At 38.9% G+C, this 13,878-nt stretch overlaps 1 protein-coding gene across 1 annotated transcript in view; it reads right to left on the reverse strand.

Moving 5' to 3' along the window:
* nphp4 (nephronophthisis 4) overlaps positions 1-13,878 on the reverse strand; it is a gene marked incomplete at both ends in the record, with an annotated part of 186,617 nt that overhangs the window by 53,703 nt on the left and 119,036 nt on the right. Inside the window, 4 exons of the mRNA XM_079239613.1 lie at positions 435-618; positions 1,599-1,759; positions 9,322-9,509; positions 13,171-13,362. Coding sequence (XP_079095739.1) covers positions 435-618; positions 1,599-1,759; positions 9,322-9,509; positions 13,171-13,362 — 725 coding nt within the window. The remainder of the gene's footprint in view (positions 1-434; positions 619-1,598; positions 1,760-9,321; positions 9,510-13,170; positions 13,363-13,878) is intronic.

The raw sequence follows: 13,878 nt of genomic DNA on the forward strand, positions 1-13,878 counted from the left end.
AGCAGGGTTGTGCTTAAAAATTGTGCGCTAACAGCAACACAAGGACGACTTGGGCAGGTCAGAAGAAATCCTCTCACTGCATTAACAGCAGAGAATCTTATTCTGCTCCTGTGTCCAGATTACTGTCCATCATATCGGGTCACTGTGGCATGAGTCACAGAAAACACAGAACTGATTAATGAGAATAATCCCAGGATCTAGAGCGATGAAAAATATATCTGAAGGTGATGGAAAAACCTTTTTCTTTTCTTTTTTAATAACTTTTAAGCCACTCATATCCCCGTGTGTCTGCTCCTCTACGTAGAAGTGTTTTTATTTAAGTGATGGATATTTTATGGGAATATCAGCCAAGATTACGTCAATACATGAAATGCAAAAGGAGCATAGAGTAACTCAGTGTTGGGGAAAAAAAAAAAACATCCTTTGGTACTTGCCTATATTGCCTGTGCGTATGTGTAGCCGACCTCTGACCAAGGTGTGAGCAGTCACGGAGTATGACGCTGACCGTGGACCCAAATCTGAGCTTGTGAGTAACGTTTCCTCTGCTGCATAATCTGTGGTCAGAACCTCCAACTCATGAAGCGCCTGCACTGCAGACTTGCCCTGACGCAACATGCACTGGGGACAGAAATGTGAGGAAATAACATGACTCATGACATATATTTTTCAAAAATGCAAAAAGTTGCAATGGAGTTATAACATGACGAAGCAACAACAACAAAAAAAAAAAGATAAATGAATACCGATGAGTAAAAATGCGTAATTTATAAGAGTGTGTTGTGAATGTGAATCCCATAGCTTGTACTGGAATTTTTGTTTTGTTTGTTGGTTCCAGATAGCAGTGGTTGAGTGTTCACATCCCTGTCAAGTGGTGAAGTACTTTATCAATACTGCCTTATAAAATTTTTCACATATTTTGCAAGATTCCAGACAGATTAATAACAGATTGAACTTCTTTAGAGAGCATCTAATCAATAACTCCAACGTGTATGCACTAAATGTCTTTAATGTCTGTATCCTTTTTTCTTGCCAGAGTAAATGCTAAAAATCTTGTGTTGATCAGCAGCACTGAGAGCAACTTCAGTTTGTTCCAATCAGACTGAGCTCCATATAAAACATTTTTAATTTACGCATCTCTTTTTCTATTGACAAAAAACACAGAATTTCTTTAAACTACCATCATGTTTGTAGATGCCGCTGAGAGCTATTGTTTGTGAAGCTTCTGGTTCTGTCTTAATGTTGGATTGAACTCATAGCAGTCATTATGAAATGTCTGTTTTTGAAGCAAACTGATTGACTTTTTTGTTTTGTTTGTCTATTTTGTATTTCAATTTCTATTATAATCAGTTTTTTCTGCCAAGTTTTCCATCTGTGAAAACACTAAACAGCCTAACAAAAACAGCCAGAAAATGCAACATCAAGGCATTTTCATATTTTCCAATGTTGGTACTAATATCATTTTTTGTTTGTAACAATACTGATTAACTACTTAAATTATTTGAAACTTTGGGTAAATTGGATTCAGAATTAATCTTGATCTCCTACTACAGCTGATGCCAGTTCAGTAAGTCAGGGATCTGCACTGTGTATTCCTTTACCTTGAGACCGACGGCAGTCGAACCAATGAGGAGCAAAGAGTCACCGTCCCAGATGTCGATGTGCATGGTGTGGTTGTTCAGGTAGTCAAGGAAGCAGCCCTTCTCTTCTGGCCTCAAGAAACTGTCATCAACTCTGAATTGGACCTGCAGACCAGGAGAACCTTAAAGAGAGAGAGAAGACACTTGGATAAAACCGTTTAAAACTAGGGACCACATATGTACATGAACATCTCAGTATGAATGAAAAAAGAGAACATTACAGGTTGTTCGCTTTAGACGCGGATCCAAACGGAGCTTTGTGGGCTGGATTCAAGCTTCACCAACATGAAGGTATAATGAAAAATACAGAGTCCCATAAATAATTGTTTCAATTCATTTCAATCTCAGTTAGTCTTTTCCCTCCACCCTGATAGATTTAAATTCAGAAAAAGAGCCATAATTCCTCCTCTCAGCTGCCTACCCTGCGGACATCCAAGCGGGTGCACTAGCCATCAACTGAGAGCCATTTGGCTTGATGACTGCACAGTGTGAGAGTACAATAAACTGGGGAGCATGAGGCTGTTTCACAAAATCGGATACACCTCAGGCTCCAATAATTCAAGATGATAAAGACGTCTAAGATTCTGCCCAAAAACCCAGAGTGGGATAAAGTTAGGGCTCAATCAACGCGTTCACGATTGAATCTTTCAAGGAGTAGATTTCCATCTTCATCACAATGACGAATAAAGTTTCCCTTTTCTGAGAAAGTGCTGAACTCACAGTTTGAGAACTTAAGCTGTTGGGACAAACAACAGCGGCCAAAACTTTCTTTTCCCATTTTTTTTAACTTTTTTTATCTGCTCTTTGAGATCATAAAGCAGACACACTGAGATCCTTTGATTACAGCCTAACAATGACTTGAAATCTCATTCAAATGAAGCAGAGCAAATCAGGGTTATTAGTCAGCTATTAAGTGGGCATAGCGCACAATGAGGCATAACACAAACCCAACCTGCACAGATGTATTAACGTCAGCCATATGTGTATATTAAAACTGCTGTGTGCCAACTCGACAAGCTGAATTCATACCCGCAGCATTCCTTCAAGTTTGTATCAAAGCCTCAACGTGTGTCTATTGCAATATGTTGAAATTACAGAGGAGCAGTCAGCTTCTCTTTATGTTTCAGTAAAGTAATGAGGACCTTTAGTGACAGGCCTGTTAAAGGGACCAGAAAAGCAGACAGACTCTCTCCACACATGAAATGAAGGAAATCTATTTTTCCTTTTATGATCACACGTGTCTATTTTGGTGCAAGTCAGTATTCCCATGATACTTGTATGCAGACCATCTATTGTGAGGTTGTCAGACTGGTTGTCACAGGGTGGTTATAGCTTATTCTGACCTCAGTGTCAAAGACGTCTTTAAAAGCTGATTTATTTTGGACAACTAAACATCCACATCTGATAATCTGTTTACATTCACAATTTCTAGAGGACTGACAATATGGATTTATCTAATGCAATTGGCTTTTCAAAGATCCCATGTGAGCTTTTTTGAGCTTATCGTGTTTCCTGTAAAATGGAATGGAGTTCAGCTTTCATTGATTTCCCTCCTCTTGTCCACAGACTTGATTGTAATTGTTTTGGCCTGGTGTTCACACCAATGTTTCCTACTAATGTGAAATGCAGTTGAAATTTACAGAACACCTAAAGGTGCACGTGATAAAATATCACTGTCTCAGTTTTCTTTTCTAAATATCATTCAGCCCTATTTGAATTCAGTCTGGTTGAAAGTAGAGCTGCACAATATATCATTTGAGCATCGTCAGAACAATGTACGTGTGCAATAGTCACATCGCAGGCTCTGCAATGCAGCGTGTTCTCAATTTCAGGGGCGGCTGACAAACAAACCTGTGTGGTAAAACCCAATTCACATATGGCCATGACAGAATGAAACGTACTCAGGACCTACTGAAGTACAATAAAAGTGAGAATAAAAGTTAACAATAAGAAAAACTCCCAAATTCAGAAAAAGAGGTAAGATCAGTCCAGGTTAATTGTCAACAAAATGAAATGAGTGCAGCATAATGTTATTCAAGTCATCTGTTTAAAATCCCTGTGTATTTCATTTTGCAATATGTATCACGAGTTAGAAAAAAATTGGAATGTTTCTCCTGTAAATTAATAAATCTAAATTTAGAATAAAACTAAAGGAAATATGTATTTTAGCCCAAGGAGTTACTTTGTGGAAAAATCTAGATGTTAAAATAAAAACCTTTATTTCCATTATTAAGAAAAGTTTAAAAGCAGCACAACTAAAAAGGCATGACACTGCTGTGTAGCAGAGAATGAATGTTACGTTGAGTTTCAACGACGACGGTGTTGATTTGGATCTGTTCATGACTTTATCTGGCCAGGGAGCGAATTCCATAAGTTTTATTTCTTCTTTCTGCCACCCTTTCATTCAAACATTTTCTTTCCTTGTATACAGTTTCATGTTGACATTGTTTATGTTGTGAAAGAATGAAGTACACATGGATTCTGTTCTCTGTAGTATGCAGCCCAGTGGATGTGCCAGTACAGCTGGCTACTAAAATCTGCCTACACTGAAACGTCGCCTTGTAATACGACTTTTCATGTTTTGAAGAACAAAAGTATACTGCTTACAGGAAAAACAACATCATTACACAAACCTTCTCCTTTAACCAAACTGCACAATCTCCTTCACTGCTACTCGCTTCGCCCCTCTTCTCAACCTCCCATCAACTCTCTCCACTTGGGCCATTAATTCTCCCAGCGTGCTCTGGGCTTGTGTGCTGTGGACGGGTGGCAATGGCAGCACAGAGGGAGAGCAAGAACTGAAGCAGCGTGTGTTTGTGATCATAAGCAGGGAAGACATGATAGATTTCGTCCAAGGATTCTACAGAGCTGTTGTGCGGAGCTCGGTCTGCAGAGGAGGAATGACACAGCAAGACCTCCCCCTTAACCTGAGTGGTCTGACTGGTGTGAAGAGAGCAGTTTAACTGGCTGGGCTGAAAGTTCTGCTGGGAATCGGTGAATGTCGGAGCACTGTGAAAGGAGCAGTCAAAGAAAACAGAGGCAGTGCAGAGTGCACTGATAGATCCAGAGGATTTTTCTCTGTTTATTTCTGCATTACAACCTGTAATTTAAATGAATGTGTTTGGGATTTTGTGAAATGGACTTTTATTCATTCTACTTTGCTATGAAGTCCAATATTATAATCCACGGCTGCCAATTACCTTCAGAGGGCACGCCATTGGTTTAATTAAGCCCACCTGTGTGTAATCTATGGCTTCCAGAGCTGGTGATGAAGCAAAATTGCAGAGAAAGTTTTCAATGTGACCACCTTGGCTTTAGAAAGCTACACTGATATATTTGTGGCTCAGCACCGATCCATCCTAACATGTGGCCATCGTTCTGTATACAAACACATTTTGCTTTAGACTTTGCTAGATCCTTGTCGTCATTTTGCTGAATGGTTTCTGTGGACATTATCGATAATTTGTAGACATTATGTTTTAGGTTTTCCTGTTAGTGCAGCACTTTTGGTTTGTTTACTAAAGTTTTATATTTTCCTCTCCTGCCTGCCTTCTGTCCGTAGCCTGCATGAGTCCCTGCTTGTAACTCTCTACAAATAATACGGTTTACACATTAACCTGTTGATACAGTGTTTTTAACCAATAGGCTTCATTTAATCAAGTTCTGTTGTTCAGGCCTAAATTTACATTTATAAATAAAAAATAAAAAAACCCTGCTTTAATTCATTGGCTTTAATTACGCTTGAGAAAAACTGTCTGAGTAAATTAGCTTTGGAAACAAAACAAGATAAAACGGTGCCTTGTGTTTAATGTTACAAGGGTCATTTGGTTTACAGAAATCAGCAATAACTTTGGTACAACTGACAGATGAAATGAAAAGGGCAAATCTTCTTGTTACGATCAGGACTTTCCTAAAAAAATATCTTACGTTGCATTGGCTGATTGTGCACAACAGTTTGTTTAAAGTCTGGTTGTTTTAAATGGCTTTATAAATAAAGTTGAGTTGAGAAACTCCCAACAATTGCATGTGACTGTGGCACACAGCATCTGCCAAAACGCTGCTCCGCACACACTTTGACTCCGTTCCACATGGCAAATGCTTTTCAGAAATTTCGGACCAAGTTATTTACCACTAAATTCACCAGATTCTAATCCAATCAAGTATATGGAGCATGAATCTCATGGCCAGAGGCTCCAGCCCACAGCCCACTGGGTTTTAAGGATCAGAGACCAATACATTAGTGTCAATCACCATAAGAAATCTTTAGAAGACGTTTGTCAATGTCTCTGCAGACCGAAGCTGCTTTCAGGAAAAGTTTTGACTTTGTCTTTTAAAAATAAACTCATCCGATAAATTGGCAAACGAAGAAAAGACATCTTGACATGGTGCTGTTGACATTTCCTCTCATCATCTCTTCAGTGTCATTAGGACTCTTTTTGAACCTTGTAGAAAAGGTACCACCTCGTAATAAAACTAGACCTCAAATGTAGAACTGTTGTAACACATGATGAATAAAGTCATTTAAAAAAAAAAAAAACACTTAATATGCAACCAAATGAATGCTTTTTTCCCCATTTTCTCTGTCACCATTACCATTTCTACCTCTTTCTCACTTGCTCTCTATTATTTAATTAAAATCCCTCCCCTTCCCCAACACACACACACACACACACACACACAGTGGATCATTGATCTCTTACAAAACATGGATGATTCAGTCTTCATCATCTTTATAGATCTCTTAACCTGCAGCCAATAAAGCGTGTTTTACATCAGTGTTAATATGCTCTATTAAAGACTAAAAGACAAGTACAACCTCTTATTGGATGAGGGGAATTAAACAATGAGTGTCAGAAAAATAATGTATAAATGTCACTGTGTTGTAACAGAAACAACCATTTCTGTCTAATGATGACATCCTAAGAAGCAACAGTCACTACAAATCTTATTTAATAATGTCTGGAACTGTTCATTTTATGTTAATGAGAATTTCTTTTTAAATATTGACGTTGATGTGATGCAAATGACTAAAGTATAACGTCAGCATCCTGCCATGATCACAGTGACAATGCTAACATTATGTTCAGCTGGCTTATGCTAGGATATGACTGGGTAATGACATTCTACTATCTACACACATATCAGAAAGCCTCCAATAGGAAGTGTGAATCAGGTGACTGTCAGACTCGCCCAGCTGGAATGACGTGCCGCAGTTGGACCTGATTACCGCCTCTACATCTTTGCTGGTGCTATTCTGTGAGCTGGTCAGTCAGACTCCCTCTGTCCCCTTTATATGACAACAACACGAGGATGGAGGACAATAATAAGAAGGATAAACAAATGCATGAGAGCTTTTTAAAATGCCTTCATTACATGCCTCTTAGAAAACAAAACCGACGGCTCATCTCAGCAACGAGGCGTGGCGGCAGGAGCGCATCAGAGTATAAAAGACCTCAATGTCAGACATTTTACAGAAGATTTTCAATTACACGGACAATTTGCTGTGTGAAATGGCAAAATCAACATCATGACCCTAAATCAACTCCGGCACAGTAGCTCGAATTGAGCTTGAATAGAAAATATTCATGTACTATCACAGCCATAGAAGAAGGGATGGTAACTATACTTTCTGATGCTCTATGCTGCATCTCCTAACTGTTATTACTTTAGGTGGAGTGACTAAATGTGACTCCATCAGCTACACAATCCTAAGCTTTAAGTGGTTTTGCAGACATTGCAGAGACCACAGAAACACACAGCTGAATTTTGCTACACAAACCAAGTTGAAAACACTAAGAAAGTACCAGCTTGAAAAAATGTTGGACTTAATAGCGAAGGACAATCAGGAGATTATTTATCTACCTGGCAGAAGCAGAGCAACTCCTCCATTCAGTTCAACATCATTCACTCTTTTTAAAGTCCTCTAAAAAGAGTGCAGCGAGTTTTCTGTGTGTGTATCTGTGCCATACTAAAGGAGGGAAGAATTATCATGTAATATGTGCAGTAGCATACTGTTTTGTTACCTATCAATTCAAAATTTCAATAATAAATGGAGGACAATACATTATTACAAATTTTTCTTTTAAAACATACATGAACTAAAGTCATTTTAACACATGCACAGCACCTCTGGCTACCTCCAAAAATATATCCAAGGGGCTTGTATTGAGAAAAAGACAGTTGCATTAAATGGACATTATATGGACTTTGTGCAACCAGCTGTAAGCATACAAGCAAGAAAATCTGCAGAGAGTATGTAAAAGGCTTTTTCTTTACAACGACATCTTGCTAAAAGACTTGTTGAATAAGTAAATAAATGTGAACAGTGTGAACAGAAGAGATAATTGTTCAGGATTCATGTGAATGAGTTTAGTAATAAACGTTTTTCTTGCCCAGGAATCAATTTATATTTATTTGATGGTGAAGTAGATAAATTTAAATGCACGTAGTGTCAATGTAAAAACATTGAGTGGATGTTTTGCATCATATCCTCTGCCCAGGTAGCATTTTAAATTTGTGATGACAGCACAGTTGTCAAGCTGGTAGATGTGTGAAAGGGAACAACAAAACATATGCTGGCTTGAGAGTGTTGGTCATGTGTAAATAAAGAGTGCTTCACTTGTTTCTTTGTAGTTCAATAAGTTAAAGCTGGGGTAGGTAATCTTGCTTAGAGACATTTTTTTTTACTCTGGGTGAAGCGGTTCCTCGTCCTAATAGTAGTCGGTAAATTTTGTCATGATGAATAATAAAGTATATCGTTAGACCCCTCAGTTTACTGTAAATCTGTAAAAACTCTGATCAATCCAAAACGGATTTGTTCATTTCAACCTTGGATCACACAAGGAGCAAAACCAGTGGGGGAGGAGCCCCTTTCAAATCTTGCTAGCTGCCCAACATTACCTACCCCAGCTTTAAGCTGTTATTAACATAAGGTACTCATGCCTGAAGGGACAAGCTGTGAATGATCTGTTAAATCAAAACTTCAGCACTTTATCCTGATGATGAAAAACAACAGACAGAGTAGCCCAGCTAAGGATAACATAGAATGCAGAGACAGGAAGAGTTGTTGACAGAGTGGGATAGAAGTGTACGACTGGGGAATGGAGACACATAGGTGGGCGTATAGATGCAGGGTGGAGAGGTTATTTGCATGCTCAACATCATGTTCCACCATTATAACATTTCATTAGCAACATGAATAGACTTGACATCAGTCGAACAACTGAAAGAGAGGTGCTGCAGTATTTAGCAACGTTATAGTGTATCATTGAACAAGACTGTAGATTCTAACAAGCAATCCCACAATGCAAAGTTGTGAAATGAATACATTTCTACGTATATCTGGATCTGTAGCCGAATTATGGCACTAACAAGGCTTAAAAACATCAGGATAGTATTTACTGAGAGAAGAATCTTCTGGAGATAAAGACCTAAAGTACATTCTTTCCTTCTGTCCATTTCTCTATTTATTTACTTTAACTTTTATTCACTTAACAGGAGGGTAAACTGAGCCCTGGTTTTTCAGAATCTTTTCACTGTCATTGACAGTCTATCAATCCCAAAACATGCATCTTCAGCATACACAATGTTGCATAGTTTCACAACTTTGAATAAAACTATGGCACATTGTCATGGTAACAATATATGACAGTCCATTATAAATAAGAAACAGAGAAATCCTTACCAGTGTTACCAGTTCTATCTTTGTTGATAGAGGTGAGAACACAGGGGAGTGTTTCACTGGCTCTGTACTGAGTCTTGTCATTGGTTAGTAGCTTGAGCTGCTGTGATGTGACTGGTGGAAAACGATAGAACTGGAAGGTAACGTAGATGTTTTCCGGCCAGTCAGGACCAACCCCTGCTGCTGGTATCCTGCCAAAACACACAATTCGATGATTTTAGTTTCCAACGTACGATAGTACACTTAAAAAAATGAGACAGAAAACATGGAAATATCCACATCAGTGTGTTTCTGATTAACCACCTGAAATCTTAATGAATAAATAATTGTTTATATTTACCACAAAACCAATGTGCAAACCGGGAGTGTCACGCATGTTTAAAAATTTATGGTTGTAAATGTCATTAAAAACCTAAGAGAGTAAATCGCATTTCAGATAATAATTTACCTCAGACGGTTCCAGGGAGAGAAAAATTAAATATGCATGTCTTGCACATCTTATCAGAGTCGGCAATTCAGCTTTGCAGATACTTAAAAGTGGAATCTAATAAGCAAAAAAGAGGATTAGAACTTAAGAAGGTAAATCCTACCTCAAAAGTGGCTATAAATTGTTCTGCTGGTTGAGTAGGTACAAACTCTGCACTACATTTTTTGATGAATCGTAGGATGAATGATTGTTGTTTTTTTGGTTTTTTTTTTATGAAAGTTAAAAAAAAAAAAAAAAAAAAAAAAAAAGAGTAAAAACTTGTAATAAGACTTGCGGCAGATTGGATATTATCATCTCTAAAAATCTGGTGTTTAGTTCTGTATTCCAGGTTGCCAGTTTTTACTTATTAAATCCTTTTTTCCTTCACATGAAAATCCCTTTTAGAGACAAGTTTTTGTTGCTATGAACCCCCAAAAGCTGTGCACTGCCTTTCACCCATGCTCTGTGTGTGATCTCACACACATACACAAAAGCCTCACCTCAAACTCATTTTGACCTAAAAGGACTCCCAGTGAGACCCACTAAGGTCGCAATCACTGAATTTAAGTAGCAAAGTTATTTCAGGACAAACTAAGTTTCTAAGTGGAAACTAATAAGAGCAGCACATGACCTCGCTGTCAGACACACACTTTAGTATCACACCATTATAGAGGGTGAGGTGCTTCTTTGTGCATGTCAAAGAGGATGTAGCATTAATATTCAACCTGTAAACAGATGAGATTGATAACGGTGGCAGCTGAGTGAGGTAGAAATTGCACCATCTATCAACAGGCTCCTAACTTGCCTGAGTGCTGCTGATGCCACGGCATAAACAGCCGCCTGCCGTATTTGTTTGGCTTAATTATGAGGTACCCCACTCTCACCCCGCTCTACAGGGAGCAACGTGGATATGCAATTTACAGTTTGCTGGAGGGTACTGGTTCATGTAGCACATCAGATGGCCTTGAAAATGAAGCAGAAGAATCAAATAAGTTTTTATAACTAACATGACATGAAGTCTGAGGTAAAAATCTATATTTTCTGATTTTACATCTATTGAGATACTTGGTTTAGGTGTGATATTATAACTGCATTTTTAAAGCCAAATCTCCCCCAAACTCGCATCCAGACATGCGATTAATTCTCAGCATTGACAGAATATGTGGACGGATACACACACAAAAAATAACCCAGTCAGCCTAGACACTGTGATGAAAGTTTACATCAAACAGACCGGCTCATGTTTTCACTGTTTCAAGTATCAACTTTTTTCTTCTCTTTTGTTTATTTATTCATTGACATTTTGCTTTAGTGTTACTGCGGTTGCAACTTCAGCAGCAAAGTTACGCTTTGGAGAGTTTTATTTATTTAGAGGCTGGGAAATCCATTGCAATTCACAAAAAAATAAAAATAAAATAAAATGTTAGTAACTTACTATATTGCAAGGCTGCAGACTTTGGGTTCTATGAAAATGAGCATTTATCTCTTAAATCTGATATTTGAAACAAAAAAAAAAAAAAAGCATTTTGCCCCACATCTTTTAAATCTTTAACAGATTCGTCTGTGGCAGAGAGGTCTGGTTCAGAAAAGACATGCAGGTTGTCGGTCAGTACAATGAAATGTTGCTGTGCGTTCACAACGGTGGAGTTTGCATTTTGAAGAGGGGGTTGTTGCAGAGAAGAAGCGGTGCACTGACAAAAAGCACTTGGTTCATGGTCTGTGTCTTTGTGTGGTTGTCAAACATGCAACTCTGGCAAGACTAAAAGTAAAGTGGAGTGTTTTGCAGCCATCCCTCGTGCTTTTATTACCAATTGACTAGATTACTGCAACACCCTTTGTGTCGGGCTCAGTCAGTCAACTCTTGCCCGACTGCAACTAGTTCAGAATGCTGTCGCTCAGCTTTTAACTGGAACCAAGAAACAGGAACACATCACTCCAGTTTTCCAGTCTCTGCATTGGTTACCTGTGTTGTTCTGTATTGATTTTAAAATTCTTTTATTTGTTTTTAAACGTCAACATGGCCTTGGTCCACAGTATCTGTCCGACCTGCTTCAGTCTTACACCCCTTCTTGCTCTCTGAGGTCAGCGGATCACTCCCTGCTGGTTGTCCCAGAAACAAGCTGAAATCCATAGTTTTAGAGTTGTTGTTAGAGTTGTTGCTCTAAAACTATGGAATTCACTGCTACTGCACCTGAGACAGGCTGGGTCTCTTTCTGATTTTAAATCTGCTATTAAGAATCCCCTTTTTTCCTTGGCTTTTAACACTGCTTGAGTTTTTGACTCCCTTTTCATGCTTCTATTTTTTCTTTTTATATATTATGTGTTACAGTGACTAATATTTTGATTGCTTTTATTTTCTTTTACTGCTATTATATTCTGTAGGATAATGTTGTTGAGCTTGGGATTGTGAACAGCGCTTTGGTCGACTGTGTTGTTTTAAAGAACTCTATAAATAAAGTTGGAATTGGAATTAAAATGTCAATAACAAAAAAAAAATAGGAAAAAATATTTTTTAAAAGTTGACTTGTGTATTTAAAGTCAGTAGAGAACCCCTTTAAGGTAATTCTAGACATGCAATTACAGTCTGCTTTCACTTTCAAGCCTTAATTGTAATGTATCTATACACAACATAGTGTTCAGAATTATGGCATGCATAACGTATTTCATCTGCAAAGAAACCGCAAAGCACTGGATTTTGTGTGTGAAAGGTCACGGCACCATGCTGGTGAGCCCATGATGAACAAGACAAATGTAAGAACTGCTGACCGTGCTGATGACAAGATAGAAGGACGCAAAGAGTGGAGTGTGTTGCAGCCATCCCTCAGCAGCTCCACCCTCCTACACTGTCGGCCCCTGTCAGAAGGGGGAAGACTGCTCCAATGGTTTCTGTGATGGGACGCTGACAGAGGTGCTATTAAGCTCATACTGACAGGAAATGTGTATTTCTGCAAACGTGAGCGTGCAGTCTGTGAATGGATGCATTTGACAGGTGTGCAGAGGATGACTGGCAGGACTTCATGTTTTGTATAAGTGTATTGAAATCTTGGCAGTTTTTCAAGGTCCATGAAAGAAAAAGCGCTTCCAAGGCAGATGGGGGGGGGGACGAGAAGAGCATTGTCCTTGGACTTCAAACAAATTGCCCAAAGGATGTGTCTATTTCTCAATTCAGATAAGAAGCCAGAGGCTATGTGTACCGAAAGATGTTGGTAAGCTACTGTTAAATCAATGACTGCTTTCTGACATCTTTTGGAGGCACATCTCTGGTTGCTATAAATCTAACATGCTGCGCAGGTAAACATGGAGTGCCATTTGTTTAAGATAGCACCGAGTGCTCTGTGCAGGACACATCTGTAGTTACCATGTAGCGTAAACACTGCAGACCTCACCTGGTAAATGCCAGAAACTGGAACACCAGCACATTTCCCTGTAAAAGGTCAGCCTCTTCCCGCTGAAGGTCAAAAGGTAGAAGTTCTGTGGGGTCCAGGACTTCTGCCGGCTGCCCATTGCAGTCCACGATTTCAGGGAAGCCAGCAGAAAAGATGTGTGCCAATGAGCTCCTGGAGCTAGCAGAGCGGGAGCTGGATAAGAATTAAATTGAAGGAAAATGTCAGGTTTGTCATCGAACAGCGATAATTCACCAAATTGAAAAGACTTCACCAAATGAGTTCATGATGCTTTGCAAACAGCAGGAGGTAATGTGTTGAGTCCCTGCTGCACTGGCCTCATTTGGGTGATTTGTTTTAAATGAGGCAGAAAAAAAAAAATCTGAAATCTGAAAGGAAGGGAAGATTTTTATCACTTTAAACCCTTTTCTTAATCTTGGATCAGCTCCATCCATGTGGATGCCTGTCTTCTGGGACATAATGTAAACGCTGTCACTTCATCCTGGTTAACTGAAACTGCATTTCAATATCTGGCTGCACTGAACAAAAACGTGGTGAAATGATGATTAGACAGCATAAGGATGTCGGCAATATCCATCACACAGCAGCACCACAATAATAGGTGCGGGGGAGAAAGAACGGGTGCCAAAGTGCTCCCTTAGGATTTTCAAGCATAATTGCCAGTTATCTCTAATCATAGTGGCCACCTGT

Source organism: Telmatherina bonti (assembly GCF_933228915.1).
Source record: "Telmatherina bonti genome assembly, chromosome: 4".
Lineage (NCBI taxonomy): Eukaryota > Metazoa > Chordata > Actinopteri > Atheriniformes > Telmatherinidae > Telmatherina > Telmatherina bonti.